The 21,213-nt window shown below is 40.5% G+C and overlaps 1 protein-coding gene across 3 annotated transcripts in view; it reads right to left on the bottom strand.

The window, feature by feature from the left end:
• WASF2 (WASP family member 2) overlaps positions 1 to 21,213 on the bottom strand; it is a 74,050-nt gene that overhangs the window by 19,237 nt on the left and 33,600 nt on the right. For 2 of the 3 annotated variants that reach the window (XM_058718454.1, XM_058718457.1), the window contains exon 2: positions 3,073 to 3,245. In XM_058718454.1, coding sequence (XP_058574437.1) covers positions 3,073 to 3,202 — 130 coding nt within the window. In that variant the 5' untranslated portion in view covers positions 3,203 to 3,245. Of the gene's footprint in view, positions 1 to 3,072; positions 3,246 to 4,424; positions 4,619 to 21,213 lie in introns of those variants that run through there. The other variant, XM_058718455.1, reaches the window with a different exon arrangement.

Below are 21,213 nucleotides of genomic sequence, written 5' to 3'. Positions count from 1 at the left end.
CAGGCTCCAGGCTCTGAGCTGTCAGCAGAGAGCCTGACGCGGGGCTCGAACTCACGGACTGTGAGATCATGACCTGAGCCAAAGTCGGACGCTTAACCGACCAAGCCACCCAGGCGCCCCACAGACTTAACTTTTAAAAAGTCAAATAATTCAGAATTATAAAAGTAAAAAGTGAAATTTGCATTTTGAGCAGACCACTCTGGCAGGGATACAAGTTTTAAGATTTGTAAGATCTTTAAGGTTTATATATTTAAGAGGACTGATAGAGAAAGGGAGGCCAGAGGGAGGCTAAGGCAACAGTTAATTTTATTATTTTTTATTATGTTTGCTTATTTGTGAGAGAGAGAGACAAAGCACAAGTGGAGGAAGAGCAGAGAGAGAGAGACACACAAAATTCCAAGCAGGCTCCAGGCTCTGAGCTGTCAGTGCAGAGCAGGCTGCAGGGCTCGAACCCATGAGCCGTGAGATCATGACCTGAGCCAAAGTCGGATGCCCAACCGACTAAGTAACCCAGGCGCCTCTATTTCTTTTTTTAACTTTATTTATTTACTTAGAGAAAGGGAGAGAGAGAGAGAGAGAGCGAGAGAGAGAGAGAGAGAGAGAGAGAGAAAGCGCACGTACGCAGGGGTGGGGCAGAGAGAGAGAGGGAGACAGAATCCCAAGCAGGCTCCGCACTGTCCGCACAGAGCCTATTGTGGGGCTTGAACTTACAAACTGTGAGATCATGACCTGGGCCGAAGTCAGACACTTAACCCACTGAGACACCCAGGCACCCCAAGGGAACAGTTTAGGTGAGAGTTAACGAAGGTCTAAACCAGGGTGGTGTTGGCAGAGACAGAGCAGAGAAATTCTTTGGAAATCTTACTTTACCTCTTACTGGCTATTGTCTCTCTAGGCAAGTTACTTTTCTGAGCCTTCATTTCTTTACCTGAAAAACGGGAATACCACCACCTACCCTCACAGGATCACTGAATAGATTAAATGAGATCATCTATGTCAAGATCCTATTAAAACCTGGCATAAAGTGGGCAATCAACAAATGTGAGTTCCCCTCTCATCGCCCTCTCCCCTTAAAAATTATTTATTTCTGTCTCCTCTGGTAGATTATAAGCTCCTATAAAGCAGAGACCTTTTTTCTTTATTTTTTACATTTATTTTTGAGAGACAGAGAGATACAGAGCATGAGCAGGGGAGGGGCAGAGAGAGAAGGAGACACAGAATCCAAAGCAGGCTCCAAGCTCCGAGCTGTCAGCACAGAGCCCAATGTGGGGCTTGAACCCATGAACCGTGAGATCATGACCTGAGCCGAAGTCAGACGCTCAACTGACTGAGCCACCCAGGCGCCCCTGGCAGAGATCATTTCTTATTATCACTCTATTCCCTCAGCATCTGGCACATAAAATATGTTCAATACATGTTTATTGGATAAAAAAAAAAGGGTCAGTTAGCTCTACAGTGTGAGGAAATCTTGTTTCTGTAGGTACAAACCAATCCTGGCCCTCAGATCAGCTTCTTCAAGATGGGAGTGGTCTGATCACAAGTGAGAGAGTGAGCAATGACATCCATCAACACTACCCTGGAAAAACACCTGAGAGAGAGCATAACTCCTGCTGAGTGAGAGTAAGAAGCATCATTAGCTAGATGTCCTTTGTCCTATGGAGAAGGAACCGGTGTGTGATTGACTTGCACCCATTTGGCCTTCTCAGGGTGACAGAAGCAGAAATGATGCTTTTAAGAAGCACTGAGGCTCTCTACAGCCTTCATGTGCTTCCTTGTCAGCTGCACTGCTACTGCACTGCTGTCAATGTTCCTTTGTGTAAGACGGGCACTGGCAGGGTTTCGTTTCTTCGTGACGCCCCATCCAGGTTTCTCTAAACCCTAGATCAACAGAGATGGCCTCTGGAGCTAGGAAAAGGCTTAGGAATCTCAGACCCCATACATCATATGGTCGCAGAACTCTGTCTCCTCAGGCCCCTGTTTTAAAGGCAGGGCCTGTTACTATCTGGGGGAATGCAGGCTTTCCTGATACCCCACTGCCTTCACTAAGGGTAGTAGTGATTCAATAGAAGGGGTGAATGTCTGAAAGAATTCATACCAAGATGCCTTTGCTAAGGAAGATCACTAAAATGGCAATTTGACAAAGGTTCTTATGGGAGCTGGAGTGGCACTAAGACAAATGCAGAGCCTATCCAAGCGTCTGCCCTTCCCCTACCTCAGCTTCAAACAAAGTCAGCTTGATTCACAATGAAATCCAAACCATGCATGTACTCCACCCTAGGCAGTCTCATTCATTCTTGCCAATTAAAACAACAACAACAACAACAACAACAACAACAACAACAACAAAAATATCATTGAGCTGGCTTTCCCTCAACTCCAAAACAGACTGGGCTAACAACCGTCTTCTTGCTAGAGAAGAACGGCTCCAGCTACACTTTGTGTCATTGTGTGTTCATGCAGCTTGCAAAATTCCCAATACCCTAGAGACTGCAAAAGTAATTTGCACCCTGAACTTGGACCTGGGGGCTTGCAGCACAATTAAACGTGTACCGGGGTACACAAGTCAGCTAGAATCTGAGTGCATGTTTGCTTTACTCTTCTTTGGGAAGAAAAGTTGGGGGAGGGGGTGTAGGGTAGAGAAAGACTATTGGCACATTTGAGGCTTCAACAAAGTCAGCTACATTGAACAGCTCGTGCAATTACGGACACATTCCCCAACCCAAGATACTGCTCTGTGAACCTCCCACTTTACACACAGAGAATTCTGCTCTGTCATTCCATCTGCAGTTTCTGCTGCAGCCCTTCCTGCCACCCTTCCCACAGATTTCTTTTGAAGCAGGTGGAGGGGGAGGTGGAGGGAACCTAGAGGGTGGTGGTAGATGAAGAAAAGGTTGAGGGGAAGAATTCTGTACCAAAAATGAACCTCTCTTTGGGGAGAGGGGGAGGGATACATTTTCGCATTACCTAGGGAAGGCAGATGGGGGAGAAATAGGAGCACGGGAGGAGAAGGAAACTAAATAAAGAGCACCAACGACCCCTGAGGGCAAAGCACAGGCTCTCTGCGGCACTCACTCAGGCTGCCCAGCTGTCGGATGACATTTGCCAGGGTGATGTTGGTCACGCATTCCAGCTCGCTTCTAACGCTAGGCAACGTCTGACGGCACAGGTGCCTTGGCTCGATGTTCCTCGTTACTAACGGCATGGTGGACCTGCTTCAGGCAATGTTCTGAATGATGAAAAACAACCTAAAAAAGAAATAACAGGAAAGTATTACTCAACCACAAATTCCAGGCACACTAGGGCTGTGCGAGTCTTTTTTTTCTTTTGTCTTGTTCTGATCTAAAACAGCTTTAAAAAAAATCTCTCCCCCATCATTTCTTCTTTTTTAAGCTCCCCCCGCCCCAATCTTTAAGGTTTGCTATTAGAAGGCTTGCCGGATCAGTTTAGAAATTCTGAACTAGTGACTGCTGGCTGAGTTACATAGGCAGCATAAAAACCTAAAAACCTTAAAATAACAACGACGCTCCAACCAACAAGAGTCTCCAGAGGCAAGGAGGCATGGTCAGAAAACAGTCCATTCAGCAGACTCTGGATAGTACGGACAGATCCTATCCTTGGTGTATCCATAATCAGGACAGATCAGATTCCAGATGATCAATTATAAGGATCAAAAAAGAGCTGCTGTCATCTGATCATCTCCACAACGGAAATTAAGTTGCCAGTAGCAATTCCATTGATCTACATCAGGACATAACTTCTCCAGTTCTTCCCTGATGGATGACTGTTAATGTACAACTAAACGCTAGCTGCCAGTGTCTATTAACACTACTAAAGTTTAGTCTGTAAATTGACAGAATTAAAGAATATCAAGGAAAATTTTACACGTTCAATATGTAAAACATGATGCTAAAGCAAACTGTGCTATAAGATTCCCTAGTCCTTTCTCATCTACCCAAGAGCTCCCTTTCTCTCTCATATTCGTATCCGGATCAACACACCTGGGCCAAAAGGCTCTTGAGCCGGCAGGAAGTGTCTGGAGCAGATCCGGAAACCTTCCAGTTACCGTTTCTTATCCTGTCAGCTGAGCCCCTTTCCCTAGGAAATCCCCACCACTTCAGGTTCATGCTGAGCTATTGTTTTAGAATTAGATTACCAAATTCCTAGCTTTACAAGGATAGGAGGAGGTTTTAGTCTCAACAAAATGGGTATGACTACAGCCAAGGCATACCAGGCTGTTCCTGTTTCTGTATCTCGTGAAACTAAAGAAATTTAAAACAGCCTAATGGTTTTCATGCTAGGGAAAATGCAAATTCACTTCAAATGAAAAGGTAAAGCATAAAGGTAACACACCCAAGTCCCCGGTATTCCCAATTCTTCATTTAATTAAAACGAAAAAAAAAAAAAGGCAAAACAGGTTTACTTACATCAAATCTTAAAACACCAGCTCATCACCAAAAAAAGTTGATTGTGAATACAAAAAGCTAAGTATTACAAATCTTAAAAGTGAACCAACATATTGTCTGACCAAAAGAAAAAGGAAAAAAAAAGCCCTTCAGGCTCAAAGGGGGAGTAGAACCCTTTGGAACAGACTGCTCCTTGTTATGGACATTCTGATCTACTAAGAGTAAAAATAAAACAGGAAGCCAGCAGCTTGGGGAACAAGATTTCCTGTCACCAACAGCAACAGCCCAAGAACCAAGAGAATCAGCTGTTTGCTCATAACTCTGAACCTCCCTTTAATAGTCACTGTGTGGCAGCTGTGCCTATCTTTGGGGTGCAGAGGTGTTTCCTGAATATTTGTCTACTGTCTAAGGAAATAATTTTCATTCCGTTCCTCTGCTAAATTCCCCTTTGACTCAACAGGTTTTCTAATCCAAACTCTGGACTCTCCCTTCCAGTTGAACTCCTCTTCTCTACATGGTGCAGAGGTACTAAGATGCAATCATTAGTAACTAACTCACTGGTGAAAGAGTTTAGAACAAGAAAGGAGGCAGGAGGTTGCAAATGAAAGAACCTCACAGGGCTCTGTACACCATCCTCTGGATGCTCTTATACTCTCAAATTTCAAGCTTTCTGGAAGAATCAAATTCGATGGTACAGCCAGAGATGATTGAAAACAGCCACTGTGGCTCCCTCTATTAGCAATCATTTCAGTACTTGTTCCAGCTTCTCAGAGGAGCTAAAGGAGCCAGATCCCCTTGAAATTGTACATCAAATGTGGCCACTGACAAGGCATTCCAGATGTTCTCTCTGGACACCTAATGGAAACTGGATTCCAGATGGCTAGGTACATGTAGAACTGGGGGCCAGGAGGAGGTTCTTGTAACACCTTGGTACTTCAGAAGTTATACTTTCCCAAGGGCCTTGAGTAAGCAGAACACAAATGGAGTCAACTCTACGTCATATGGTGGGGGGAGGGGGGATGGGATACAAGTTTCCAATAGCAAGATGGCTTCTTATCACTAAAAAAACCAGTTCCCACAACCAGCTAGAGAGTGTAGAGGCCACTTTTAGGCAAACAGGCTTGAGCAATGGAACGCAGAAACAGGGCCACAGTGACCACCTGGTTGAATACAGACAGACCCATCAGGTAACCCCCTCAAAATATCCGTAGGCCCTAAATGACCAACGGGCTACTTGCAACTAGGCACAGCTACCAAAAATGGGAGAATTCCATATGTCCCCATACCTCCTTCACCTTCCCTCTTTAAAAACAGCCTCTATACCTCTATACCTCATTACAGACAGCCTTCCCCTGGCTGTCCTCCCCACTGTTCCCCTATGGTGTATTCAATAAACTTCCATCTCCTTTGTTCTGCCTTGGGTGAATTCTTGGCACTGCCTGCACCATCAGCTTCCACCTGATCAGTGATCATTTGGGGCCCTCATCTGATTGGGAGAGACACCCCATTTAGACACCACAGACAGTACTCAAGAAATGACAATATGTCAATATCTATCAAGACAAAACAAACAGAAAAGTAAATCTGCTACTAAAAAAAACCACTTAATATGTTTCAGAACCACCAATGAGAAACAAGATTCCCTGTTATACGGAATTACCCGAATCACTGTTCATTTTCCTTTTGGATAATCAAAGTTAATTATATTTTGGGGCACCTGGGTGGCTCAGCCAGTTCGATGTCTGACTTCAGCTCATGATCTCATGGCTCGTGAGTTCGAGCCCTGAGTCGGGCTCTGTGCTGACAGCTTAGAGCCTGGATGGAGCCTGCTTCCAATTCTGTGTCTCCCTCTCTCTATGCCCCTCCCCTGCTCGTGCACTGTCTCCTTCTCTCTCTCTCTCTCTCTCTCTCAAAAATAAACAAGAACCTTAAAAAAATTTTTTTAAGTTAGTTATATTCACCATAAGAAGTATGGAATTATGCATGATCTGAAACACAACAGTAACTTCGTTAGGGAAAAAAAAAAGCCTACATTCCAGTGAAGATAAACTTAGAAATGGGCAAAGACTCTCAAGGCTCTTGACTCAACTCAGCTTCAAGTTGTGCCATTCAAACATACTAGGGTTAGTACCGTGACTCTGATAACCTTACTAGCTATGTGATCTTGGGCAATTTTCCTGGAGACATTAAATAATGTAACATACATAAAATGTCTACTACAAGGCTAAATAAAAAGGTAGTTATTTTGTAGTCCATGGACCCTAGGAAAATCTTACTGTAAAATCAACTTTATGCATTGATAAATATTTTTAAACACCCTCAACTATAGACATATCGTGTGGTAGAACGCAAAGATGAACGTAAAGATGAAACAAATGTAAAGATGAAACTCTGGACTTAAATGAAATTTACTGAGGTTTATTTCCTCCAGAGGTTGCTCCCAGCCAGGCTTCTGGACCTCCTGAAGAACACACATTCTCTCTCTCTCCACTCTTTCACACTGAGTTCCTCATCTGATCCACAGAACAAAGAAAATGATTAGAGTGACTATTTTCTCAATTCTCCTCAAGACCGTACATAACTACTAGCACCATTCCAGATGCATTGGAGAAAAAGTTAATACATTATATACAATGGATGCCTAATGGCATTAGGGTTTAATTCTCTCATGGAAATCCAGTTGAGAAAGGCTCCTCTATCATCAGTAGTCATTTAGTGGAAAACCTGTGGAGTACTGGGTGTTGAGAAACCACCGTATTAAGGAAGTAACATGGCCAAATTTGCATTTTAGACAAGTCATTCTAACAGAAGCAAAGAAGTTATATTTGGGCAGGAGAAGGCTGGAGATAAATAGATCAGTTGGGACTCTTCACAGGTTAAGACAATGACAAGAGAAATGGAGAGGCCCACTACAGCTAGCAAATATGAATGAGGACAGGTTGTAGGGGTAAGGCTAACTCTTCAGTCCTATTTGCTACTCTCTCAATAGGTTTGTACAGTTATACTCACAAAGTGATAAGACATATGTCTCTTTTTAAAAGTATCATGAAAAGGGGTAGTAAATGCTAGTGTCAGTGACAGAAAAAAAGAGAAAGTGAAGAAAACCAAGAAAGTAGTGGTTCTTAGATGCCAAAAGAAGTTTTGGAGCCATGAAAGAGTGAATGACCTGTCTTCCAGAATCAATAAAGTTCTGGGGCACCTGGGTGGCTGAGTGGGCTAAGTGTCTTACACTTTTTTTTTTTTAAACGTTTTATTATTTTTTTGAGAGACACAACAGAGTGCGAACAGGGAGGGGCAGAGAGAGAGACACACACAGAATCGGAAGCAGGCTCCAGGTTCTGAGCTGTCAGCACAGAGCCCGATGTGGGGCTCGAACTCACAAACTGCAAGATCATGACCTAAGCCAAAGTCCAACACTTAACCAACTCAGACACCCAGGCTCCCCAAGCGTCTGATACTTGATTTCAGTTCAGGTCATGATCTCAGGGTCCTGAGATCAAGCCCTGTGTCGGGCTCTGCGCTGAGTATGGAGCCTGCCTAAGACTCTCCCTCTGTCCCTTTCCATTGCTCACACACATTCCCCCTCTCTCAAAAACAACAACAGCAAAACAAACAAAAAAATAAAGTTCTTTTTCAGTTATATTTTACTTTGATTAGGGAATTATATGCTATAATGATATTTGCTAATATGGGGTTTGAGAAGGTCTTACACCTTGGGAGATGTTACACAGGAGAGGACTGACCACTGCGGAGATAAAAGTTATAGAGAAACAGACTTCAGTTTAGCTAGTTCCTTTTAATTAGAGCAGTCCTATATTAGAATGGGTTCTCTTCAGAGGTTATGAGTTCCCAGTACAGTCCTGTGGATGACCAGCTATCAGGAATGTTGCAGGAGACATTCCCAGACTGTAGGATGTTGATGTTGAGAGGTCAGATTGGATGACTTCTACAATGTCTTCTAAATCAAAGATGATTGATATAATTCTCACTCTGGGCTTCAGTTTCCTCATCTGCAAAATAAAGAGACTAAGCTAGATGATTTTTAAGAAGTTCTAAAATTTCTAGATTTGCTTCTAAGTTGCTATAACCTCCTTACTTGGCCAACATGGACTTGCATTCTGAACACAAGGCCTGAAGCAGGTCTAAGAACTGTAGAGAGGGATGGGTCATGGCTATGAATCAAACCCTCCTCCACATCTAGATTCATCTAGTTACCAGGACCTGCAGGATACAGAATGGTCCAAAGGACGTTTCAGACAGAGCCCCAAGGTTAAGTTATTTACATCCTGGGCGGCTCCCAGGCTGATCTGGGAGTTGGCTATCCAAGTAAGTCCAAAGGAAAAACTGGCTTTGGAACAGTTCCAGACATGCAGCCAGACTCAGTAGCAACCCCATCTTTACTCCTGGCTATTTTCAGCTTAAGGGACTTGAGAATGAGTCTGAGAACAAGTAAAAGACTTTAGGCATCCCTCCCTAGCCATGACCTGGCAGTATATGGACCAGTCTAGACTGTCAGTACCATGGCAGAATTCATGCTTTGAAATGGAGACTGGATGAGATATTCTCTAAGGTCCCTTCAAACAGTAAGATTTTATAGGCCTATATATTAGAAGTTATCACAAAATACTTATATATAACATGTGGTCAGTGTAAAGTCAAAAGGAGACTTTGACATCTACCCTACACTCTCACAACTCTGATTCCAACACCGTGAAGCAGAATTGGGGTGAGGTGAAAAAGACAGAGGGTGGAAGAAGGTCATAAAGGAAGGCTACATGTGAGGGAGGACACATTCATCTTTACCCCACTCTGAATTCCTGTTATTACCAGGACAGAAGACAAATTACTGCTCATTCTGGTAGTAATATTTATTACTAGCTATTTATTATAAATAAATATACAATGCTTCATTTAGAGCCAAGGTCACTGACAACACCTGCAGATTTCTATGGTTCCATCCCAAAACAAGTATATCTGAGCTATAGCAATAACCATAACAACAGAAATGCTTCTCAAGGCAGTTCCTCTTTGAAACATACCCCCAAAATGCTGATCAGCAGTAGCAGGGGATGAGAACATGTGGGGATGTTATATGTGTGACAATTAGGACTTCTGCTTTCACTTCAGCATTTCCCACTGTTCTACAGTTAACAGCAATTTGGATGGGGGCCTATGAGAAGAGCTTTACTTTGTAGACCAGTTTCCTCTTTCAAGAGACAAATTTCTTGCATTCCACAGGGGTTCAAAATCCCAATTGAAAAGTCAAATAATCATTTGATTTCAAAATGACAGACAATACACAGACTTACTGTAATCTAAATGTGTCTACAAAAATGTTTAAAGAAGTATGAATTTACTGTTGCATACAGCAGTCCTCACAACTATGCAACAACCACAAGGAAGAATGCCTCATTATAGACTTAAGCATCCACCCACTTCCTGTTGAAATACTGGGTGAGGCTGAACCTACAAATATAACTAGACTCTTTCTAAACACAAAGCATTACTGACAAATCAGTTTAGGTCACTAACGTCCAAGAGAGATAGCAAGACAGAAATGAAACTCCTTTGGTTGACAGAGAAAGTATCTGACTGGGAGAACCAAAAAAGTTATCTGTGATCCAAAACCAGGAGAAGTTTCCAATTTCCTAAAGTAATGACAAAGGTGATGAACCTACATTCAACAAACCTAAGGCTTCTTCTTGTCCTGATTTGGTTTTGGGCAAGTGGTCCAGGAAACAGGACTTCTAAACTCCAGTATTTTACTCCTTGAGCACACTACTGATCTATCAAGGACCATTCATACCTGGTAATTCCCTAAATTTCTATTACACTTTGGGGGCAATACCACCTTTTGTTCTTACCTTTATTACTCTTCAGGCTCTAATCATAGCTTTGCTCTTAAAGCTAAAACTGGGGGATCACCTTCACCTCTAAAATTGTTTTTTTCTAGTATAAACTATTCCACAGACAACTGCTTCTTTATTGGTGGAAATTAGGCTCTTTTAGTGTTGTCCATCTGGTTGTCCAAAAGAAAATACATTTAAACAGTAGACCTGGAACTTAGATTCTAGTTCTTAAATTTTGTTAATGTTTTACTTATTTTTGAGAGACATAGAGTGAGAAAGAGTGCAAGCAGGGAAGGGAAGATAACAGAAGATCTGAAGTGGACTATGTGCTGAGAGCAGCAAGCCCGATGTGGGGCTTGAACTCATGAACTGTAAGATCATGACCTGAGCGGATGTCAGATGCTCAACCAACTGAGCCACCCAGGCGCCCCTGGATTCTAGTTCTTAATCTAATGATGACTGGCAAATGGGGGGAGAATTTCAATTCACCCTTCTAGTTCAGCTTTGGGCTGCCCTAAAAAAAAAAATCTCGGGGCGCCTGGGTGGCACAATCGGTTAAGCGTCCGACTTCAGCCAGGTCACGATCTCACGGTCCGTGATTTCGAGCCCCGTGTCGGGCTCTGGGCTGATGGCTCGGAGCCTGGAGCCTGTTTCCGATTCTGTGTCTCCCTCTCTCTCTGCCCCTCCCCCGTTCATGCTATGTCTCTCTCTGTCCCAAAAATAAATAAAAAACGTTGAAAAAAAAAATTAAAAAAAAAAATCTCAAAAGATGCTAATATAAAACTGAGATTTTGTTTGCAAAGTATTCTGATCTCCAAAGAAAAGATTTATTCACATAAAATATTTCTTGTATCTCCATCCTGGCCCAAGTTCCCTGTTATGTATCCACTTATAATATACAAGGTCTACCATGTTATCACTGATGACTTTCAGCCACAAACACAAAATTCATTTCACATTCCCAATCTATTGCCCATTTCTAGCAATACCCAATTCATCAAAATGGAATGGTTTGAAATACGCCAAACTATCCATCCATCTAAATGGGCTTACTTCTACTGACTGAATACATATAAATTATGAATGATTTTACTTAGAAATGGAGAAATCTTACCCCTGGTATTTGTAGGTACTCAAGTACCAGATTCCTTTCAGCTGTAGTCATTAATTCAGCATTGAATTCATACAGGAGTCTAGCATGAAAAACAACTAAGCTCCTCTGAAAAACAAACACCAACATACAAACCAAAACAAAACAAAGCATCAAACCTCAACAAAATCAGTTCACAAGATTACTAGAAATATGCCACTAACTCACACAAGCCCCAACAAAGTATTCTTCACTTGTAAGAGCTTCCTTTTTTTATTTTTCGCTAATGACAAAGTGATCTCCAGTTACTGGTGCCTAAAAACCTGAGATAAGAGGGTAGATACAAAATGCATTCCTCTCCAAATACCCAGGCTTGAGTACCTGTGAGTAAGCCAAACCTGGGCATGTGCTACATATGGGAACACACAGTTGGTTTTTATGGAAGAATGTCTAAATCCCACTTTACTATCTTACTCAAAGATAAAGTGGATGGGACTAAGTGCAACCTTTCTTTCTTGGTTCCTGCAAGTAGCAGTGAGTATTGCACTAGGTTAAGCTCCCTATAGACAGGTCACTGACACAACCACTGGTGATTAGATACAGAGGTGGGTTTGAAAAAGAGGGAGAAAGGAGATAGAGCCAAACCACACATCAGGCACTGAGTCTCATTTCATCCTGCCAGCTGTCTAACCATTCATTTTAATCCCTATGATGCCTCACTTCGTATTTCAAGCTTCTCTCTGGGATGGAAAGGCCAAAAAAGAAACTGACTTTACACAACTGAGAAAGGCCAGGGGGAAAAAGGTTGCAGACCAACAACAAAAAAGGAGATTCAGCAAAATGTTTTGCTGACAGCTCAGGGCAACGTACAAACACACCGTGTGGTCATGGAGCAGGCAGAAGCAGCAGTCCTGGATGTGACTGTTAATATACCAACTTAAGTAAGGAGGGAGACCTAGCAATGACAACCGCATCTGAACACCAGGAAGTGGAATTATGGAGCAAACTGCAATTCCATATCAACTGTTCTATTCTGCCAGCTGTAACAAGAATTCATTCCTGAAAAAGTGTCACACACTCATCTGTCACTAATAGCCAAGCCGCCAGCAACTAAGAGTCAGCAGCAAAGGGCAGCTGTACATCTACTTCCTCTCACAAGGTCTATTCACCACTCAAAATATGGGATTTATAAGGAAAAGTCCTTGAACAGAGGGAAAGTAAGTACCCATTCTTTTTTTTCTACCCTCAGTTTACTAAGCAGTTACCAAAGCCGTCAAAACCTAATAAGCAGTGGTGTACAGTAGCAAGAGCATGGACAGTAAGAGGCAGAGGTGTGGGTTTCAATTCCCAACTGCCAAATTTTAGCTTTGGGACCTTGGCAAGCAGTATAATCTCTCAGTCTGTTTCCTAATCTGTTAAATTAGTATAATGATTCCTAGTTTGTAAGGTTGTTATGACGAAAAATAAAATAATGCATGTGTAAAATGCTTAACACAGTGCCTGGCACAAAACAATTATAGTAATAGTCCTAGTGATGGGTACCTGGCTGACTCGATGAGTAGAGCATGTGACTCTTGATCTCCAGTCAATGATAACGTTGGACACAGAGCTTACTTTAAAAAAAATAGTGATTTCTGTTGTAGTCATAGCAGTAGTAGTGGAAGTACGAGTTCCACACATATCTAGCATTTAACTACATGTCAGGCACTGTTCTAAATGTTTTTTTTTTTTAAGATGTAGTGACTTTAAACTTTTTTTTAAAGTTTATTTTTATTTATTTTGAGAGAGATAAAGCACGAGTTGGGGAGAGGCAGAGAGAGGAGAAAGAGAGAGAGAGAGAGAGAGAGAGAGAGAGAGAGAGAGAGAGAGAATCTGAAACAGGCTCCACATTTTCAGCACAGATGTGGGGCTTGAACTCACAAACCGTGAAATCATGACCTGACATGAAGTTGAATGCTCAACCAACTGAGCCACCCAGGTACCCCTGTTCTAAATGTTTCATGGGGCACCTGGGTGGCTCAGTCACTTGAGTGTCTGACTTCAGCTCGGGTCATGCTTTCACGGTTCGTGGGTTTGAGCCCCACATTGGACTTTGCACTGAGAGCACAGAGCCTGCTTTGGACACTCTGTCCCCCTCTCTCTTTGCCCCCTACCCCCGCTCATGAGTGTGTGTGTGTGTGTACACGCATGCATGCTCTCTCTCAAAAATAAACACTAAAAAAAGAAAAACATTAAAAAATGTTTTATATGTGGTTCCCTCAACCATTAAACAATACAATTAATAAGTTTCAGGTTGTATTAATACTTAACTAATTATAGTAGTACCCTTATCAATCAATGAATATCTATCAAGTAGACACTAAAAGACACAAAGAAGTATAAATTCCCTTCCTTGACTACAGGAGCTTATAATTTGAGGAGACAGATAAAACCAGTTTAGTAACAATACAGCAAGTAAATAGAAGTTCAGTTATCAAATGAATGATGCAGTCAATGATAACAACAGAAAGGATGAAACAGTCACTCTGACTTGAAGGGATCAAACAGGCAGGATTTGGATATAAAGTATAAAGAGGGGTACACTTATGATGTACACTAAGTAATGTATAGAATTGTTGGATCGTTATATTGTATACCTGGAACTAACATAACACTGTATGTTAACTATACTTGAATTAAATTTAAAAAAATAAAAAAATATCTAAAACATAATAATAATAATAATAATAATAATAATAATAATAAAAGAGGAAGGTTTTCCAAGTGGGGGTAATATAAGCAGAAATCTTGAACTCTACCACTAAGAATTTATGGAAAAGTTACAATTCTAATAGGCTTTTTACCACATTTCATCAAATCTAAGATGCCATTGATTATGAGATGTATCATGATTCAAGTTCAAGAGATGTTAAAATGTGGGGAGGGGCACCTGGAAGGCTCACAGGTTAAGCACCCAACTCTTGATTTTGGCTCAGGTCTTGATCTCACAGTTCATAGGATTGAGCCTTGTGTGATGGGTGGAGCCTACTTAGAATTTCTCTTTCTGCCCCTCCCCAACTTGTTCTCTAAATAAACAAACATTTAAATAAAAATAAAAATGTGGGGAAAACGTGCATCTTAGAATCAATAAAATATATTTATTTTTTCTATAATATGAAAGGGTAGACAAAATGACCTTTAAAATTTCTCTCCAACCCTAAAAGGCTATGATTCTAGAACTCAGACTTCTACAAGCACATTCAAATTCCACCAAATCATTAACACCATAGAAGAACAAAGATAATAAAAATGAGAGATTGGAACTTTACTCCACTAATTATTTGCAAGGCTACAATATTTATCTCCTAACCAGTATGTTCGTATTTTCCTTTATATACTTGAACATAGAGCTATTTTAATATCCTTGTTTGCTAATTCCATCATCTCTGCCATTTCTGACTGTTTCTACTGAATGATTTTTCTCCTAGTTATGGGCCACATTTTCCTGGTAAATCTGGTGACTTTTTTTAAAATGTATGTTTGTTTGTTTAGTTTGTTTGTTTAGAGAGATGCGTGGGGGGCGGGGAGGGCAGGGAGAGAGAGGGGGAGAGAAAGAAACCCAAGCAGGCCCCACACCAACAGCTCAGAGCCAGAGCCAAACATGGGGCTCGATTCCATAAACTGTGAGATCATGACCTGAGCCAAAATCAAGTCAGAAGCCCAACCAACTGAGCCACCCAGGCACCCCAAACATGGTAACTTCTGATTGGATGTTAGACATTATGCTATTACAATGTTGACTATCTAGCAATTTTCAAAAGTGTTTTCAAAAAAAAAAAAAAGTGGTTTCAAAAGTGTCAGACTTTACTCTGGTAGGTAGTTAAGCTACTTTTGGTTCAGTTGGGTACCTGTAAGGTTTGTTTTTAAAAAGCTTTATTAGGATGGCTCTAGGGTAGCCTATACTTTATGGGTATTTTAACCCCAGTGCAAAGATGCGGCCCCTCTGCAATCTCTACTGGGTGCTCCCAGTGAGCACCATGGGCTCTCTATTCTGGCTGGTAGGAACTCAAACACCTCCCTGCTCATAGCTTCCTGGTCACTCTTTCCCCATTCTCCCTCAGTGTGATCCCAGTCATGTGTGTGGTCAGCAAAGATTCAATAAGACCCTGAGATTTCTAGAGCAGTTCTTCTTCATAGCTTCCCCCTTTCCAGAACTCAACCACACTGCTTTCAGTTGCTTCAGCTCCCCTTGAACTATAATGTCTCTTCAGTTCAGCAAGACCAGTGTGCTCTGCTTGGAATCCCCCACCCTGCTCCATAGTTAGAAGAGACATCTAGGTGCAGTGTACATACACACACACACAAACACACACACACACACACACACACACACACACACACACACACACACAGGAATACTACTTAGCCATCAAAAAGAATGAAATCTTGCCATTTGCAATGACATGGATGGAGCTAGAGTATATTATGCTAAAGGAAGTAAGTCAGAGAAAGATAAATACCATATTATTTCACTTATATGTGGAATTTAAGAAACAAAACAGATGAACATATGGGAAGGGGGGGTAAAGAGAGGGAAACAAACCATAAGAGACTCTTTTAAAAAAAAAAATTTTTTTTAATGTTTATTTATTTTTGCCAGAGAGAGAGACAGGGCATGAGCGGGGGAGGGGCAGAGAGAGAGAGGGAGACACAGAATCCGAAGCAGGCTCCAGGCTCTGAGCTGTCAGCACAGAGCCTGACGCGGGGCTCGAACTCACAGACTGCGAGATCATGACCTGAGCCGAAGTCGGACACTCAACCGACTGAGCCACCCAGGTGCCCCAAGAGACTCTTAACAATAGAGAACAAATTGAGGGTTAGTGGAGGGGAGGTGGGTGGGAGATGGGCTAGATAGCTGATGGGTAATAAGAAGGGTACTTGTTATGATGAGCACTGGGTGTTGTATGTAAGTGATGGATCACTAAATTCTACTCCTGAAACCAATACTGCATTGTATATTAACTAACTAGAATTTAAATAAAAATTTAAAAAGAAAAGAAAAAAAAGAAGACACATTTAGACAGAAAGCCAGGTAATCACAGGGCTCACCTCTTTTATTTCCCTTCTCACAGGGATCACAGCCCTGTCCTTCCTGTTTAGGTCAGGGTTGATTTCCACTCTAGTTTTGCAAGGCCCTCCATAATAAAGAGGTATTATAAAGTATTATAACCTTAAAGTCTGATTAATTTCAATTTATCTTCAAGTACATACACAGAGTAATTCTAGGAATAACAAGGAAAAGTAGGTGTCCCGAAATCAAACAAACAAGAAAGCACTGCCAATAGGTATATCACTACCATAAGCATATAACATATTTGGATGACATATTTAATTAATTTTTTGAATGATCACAACTGATGACAATGACAGAAAGTTCTTTTCTTACAGCTAATACTCACATAGGTGCCTACCACCTTCAAAAATCAATACAGCTTGGTGAACTCAGAGGGATGTTCAGTCAAGAGATTCAATGATTTCCTGAGCCACTCATTATGTGACTTTGGGCTGGTTAATCTCTCTAAGCCTCATCTGTAAAATGGGAAAAATAAAATCTACCTCATATGATGGTTCTAAGGATAAAATGAGATAACATATGTGAGCCTTCTAGAGGGATGTCTAACACCCAGTAGGTACTCAGTAACTGATAGCTCTGATTACTATTAATTCAAAGGAATGCAGAGTTTGTTTAGACTCACCTCCTGGTGGTAATGAAATAATTTAAGGACAGCAAATCAAATTAAACAGCATTGAGCACACTACACAAAAGGCTCTCCTAATTGATCCTCTTTTCTTCAGTCTCAGTGGAGGCCAAGTAGTAGGTGGGTCTCTTACCTTCTGGGACAGGCTCTTTGGGAGTGTAGAGACAAATACTGAGAAAGAAATAGATGGCCTCTGTTTATATTATGACAATTTTAAATATTAAGATAAAGAGTATCAGTCTTCCAAATCATAGTCAAAAATCAATTCAGTTTTTTCACTTTACAAACTTTGAAAGACAAATAGTCTCAAAGGGACTATTACTTGGATCATGGCATTTCTTTAAAAAAAAAAAAAAAAAAAAAATCCTTTCATCTTGAAGGCCCAAGGCAAATGTCACCACTTCTAAGAAGCCTTCCTTGACTCTTCTAGTCTGAAGTCATCTCTCCCTTTCCAAAAGTGCCGAAGAGGTATGCTGAACCTCTTTGATGGCAGTCATTACATTCTATGTTGTAGTACAGATTTTTGGAGTGTACAATTCTCTGAGTACAGGAACTGAAAAACAAAATACCTTTAAACCTAACAGAAGTAGTACTAACAACAGCAGCTAAGGGTGGGATTCTTAAAACTTCTTTGTATCCTATAGTGTCTGCTCAATAAGTGTTGAATGCCTAAAATATGGCTGGTATTTATTCACGTTTTCTTATATATCTCTACTACTCAAAACACTTCTATGAAGTAAGTTTTAGCATTCTGATTTTACAGATGACAGAACTAAAACTAAGAGCAGTTCTGTAACTTTATCAAAGTCACACAGTCAACTTTTAAACCCAGGTCTATCTATGTCAAAAGTTTATGCTTATTCCATGACTCCACACTGACTCTTCAAAAAAACACACAAACCAAGAAATTATACAAATAAGCTCCTATTTCTCATTCTCATACACAAGTGCCACGAAGCCCTAGACTAGTTTCTTCTCCCTTGAAAAAAGACCGCATGCTAACACAAGAAAGCCTTCCTGACATATTTACCCTAGAACTGAAACGGTGTTAATGAGGATAACATACTGCTTTCTCCCTCTCTACACCCAATTTTAGCCAGCTGCTCAGGGGCTTCACATCTTTCACTTTAAACAACATAAACACTGGCTCATTTCAAGTGCCAGCCTCACATAACATGCTTAGATGCTACTGCTTTTCAAACAAACTCCTGTTTTCAAACAGCCAGGCATTTGGGGTTCCATCACTTCTGATGAGTTACTTTTATCTGCAGGGTCCCTGAAAATCACTTTAAGTTTCATTCTCTGTGCACTGTTTGGCTCATCAAATCTTGTCATCAGGGGCTTTTTTTTTTTTTTTAAGCACCTCATCTTTCAACTTCTTTTACAATGAACCAAAACACATTCCCATGGGTAATTCTTAAACTATATATGTATTTTTTAAAATAATACTCTTCTGACTTCTTCCAAAGAGCATGGTTGTTTTCCCTTTTTAGCCCAAGTAAAGATAATTATATCAGAAGTGATATAATTTTCCCCCATTTCTTTCTGCATATGGGGAATACTGAAATGATAAGTCTTTTTTAATTATTAAATGTAAATAGCTCATTAAATATAATCCAATTACTTTAATTGTAAAAAGGAAGTAATTACAATATGTACATGTATTCTTGCCTGGTAGATTTAATATCTTAAATTAATCTTTTCAGCATTAATATTTTAAGTTAACCTTTGACATTTGAAAAATGCAAGAAACTGATGTCTCTTTTTAAAAATATATACATATAAAGCTGTACTTTATGGATCTTTGTTGTGATTTCACCTACAAACAATTTTAGTGAGAACAGCCCCACTCCCACAGAGAGGGGTAATTAAATACCACCTGCCCTAACTGAACTGGTATTTCTTGTCTGCCATAAATCATGTTAAAGGGTCTAATGCCTTCTGGGACAAAAAGCCAAGAGATGAATTGTGTCATTCTAATAATCACAAAAGCTTTACTTACAAAGATAATTCCAGGCCAAAATTTGTTAGAAGGATGGCTTTGGTATAGTACCCTAAATTTTCCACTACCTAATTTATATTCTGTGACTACCATTTTAGCTCTCTAAGACCACCCCAAGCATTCTCCTTTCTCTCTGGTCTCTAGCCCTTCAAGTTTGCTGTTACAATAGTTTCCCTCAGCAGCCATCTGGTTCTTTGGTTTCTACTCTTTTTTGGTGACCAAGGGCAAATAAATTGCAAAGCTAAATCTCTATGAACTGCTTTGAAAATGGGCTCTGCCACGGTCTGTGTTCTGAAAAACCTCCATTAAAATGGAGGGAAAAGGCTTACACAGAAGAGGAATTAAGAAGATGATACTTTGTTTTGTTTTTCTATATCTTACCAAAATCTACCAGTGAGTGTTATTTTAAGATATGAATTATGTATATAGAAAAAGTAAAACTTGATTTAGATTAACACAGAACTTTTTCTAAACTTTAAAACTATATGAATATTTATGTTGTAGAGGTAACAACCAGGGCCGTGTATATACAGCACTTTCCCTGCAAAAGAAAAGCTCTCTTTAAAGTACTAACAAGGGGCACCTGGGTGGCTCAGTCGGTTAAGTCTGTGTCTCCCTCTCTCTGACCCTCCCCCATTTGTGATCTGTCTCTCTCTGTCTCAAAAATAAATAAACGTTAAAAAAAAATTTTTTTTAATAAAATAAAATAAAATAAACGTTAAAATAAATAAATAAATAAATAAATAAATAAATAAAATAATAAAGTACTAACAAGCAGGGTGCCTGGTTGGCTCAATTGGTAGAGCATGCAACCCTTGATCTCACAGTTTTAAGTTCAAGCCCCACGGTGGGCATAGGGATTACTTAAAAGTAAAATCTTTAAAAAAAATGTTTTTACTAAAATAAAATCTTAAAAAAAAAGCATAAGAAGCATTATGTGTTTTCTGCAAGTCTCAAGGATTTCACTGAAATAGATTTTCCTGTTCAGACCCTGTATTAATGAACCAAAGATGCAACTCTGCCTCACTAATACCACTTCCCAAAACAAATCAATGAAATGGAGGAGGGTAACTATGACTAACTCCTTCAGTCATTGACTATAGCCAGGTTGGAGCAGTTCCTGACTACATAAGGCTGGCTTCTGCTGTCATCCAGGCTAACTATGGAAAGCTATTTTATGGTTTGAAAGGATAGTCACATGGGTCATTGTGGGTTCCCTCATTCTCAAACACTGTAATGAATTCTGAACAGTTACCAAAGGTCAGCAGAAGGAATGGAGCCTGATATCTGATGATGATCACAGTCTTCCAGGACAGCACCATTATAAGACAACAAGGAATTTCACAGGTAAAAGGTATACCAGCAGCTAAAACTTAGCCCCTTTCAGGATTTAAATGATTCAAGTTTCATCTTGATAACACCGGTATTTTTGTACAAAATATATCTTATTAGGCCAGCACTTAAAAGTTAAAAAGGTGTCTTTAAATGCCTGCTGACCTAAAATTGCCACGTTCAATGCTTTAAAGGGATTGATCTTCTGGAGAAGGACAATAAGATGCCAAATTCTGTTCAATGGAGATCAGAATATTATTTGGTGAACCTATTCTGCACCTGTGGAAGCGAAAGACTAAGACTGACTTACACACCCCAGAAGGAGGATGGTATTTATCTGGGCTCTCCCTATGACCTCTTTGGCAGCAAATGTAAGAAAGTCCTTTTTTGAGGCTAAGGGGCGTGCCCAGGACTTTCAACTACCCATTCAAGCAGGGTTACAATTCCCCTCCTCCATAATTAAGTTCTCTTTCCTACTCTCCATGCATGCATGAATTGCAATGACATTGACATGGGGGCCTGACATTAGTCTTTGAAGGTCATTTAAATCCTCCTACTTCCAAGCTCCCTTAAAAGCAATGCGTCATCCATTCCACAATGCCTGAGTGTGGGGTCTGACTAGATGGTACTCAAAGCAGAAAAAGCAAGAGGGCTCCAAACTCAAATATCATAAAAAAAAAAAAAAAAACAAATCAAAGAAATAAAACACAATAAAACTCAGTTGCTCAAGAGACAATAGTAAGAGAAACACTAAACTTTTAACACTGGATGAATGAAAACACTTCTGATAATTCCTTTT

Source organism: Neofelis nebulosa, chromosome 2 (genome assembly GCF_028018385.1).
Source record: "Neofelis nebulosa isolate mNeoNeb1 chromosome 2, mNeoNeb1.pri, whole genome shotgun sequence".
Classification (NCBI taxonomy): Eukaryota; Metazoa; Chordata; class Mammalia; order Carnivora; family Felidae; genus Neofelis; species Neofelis nebulosa.
The sequence above is the reverse complement of the archived record's forward strand: the minus strand, read 5'-3'. Positions and strand labels throughout refer to the sequence as shown.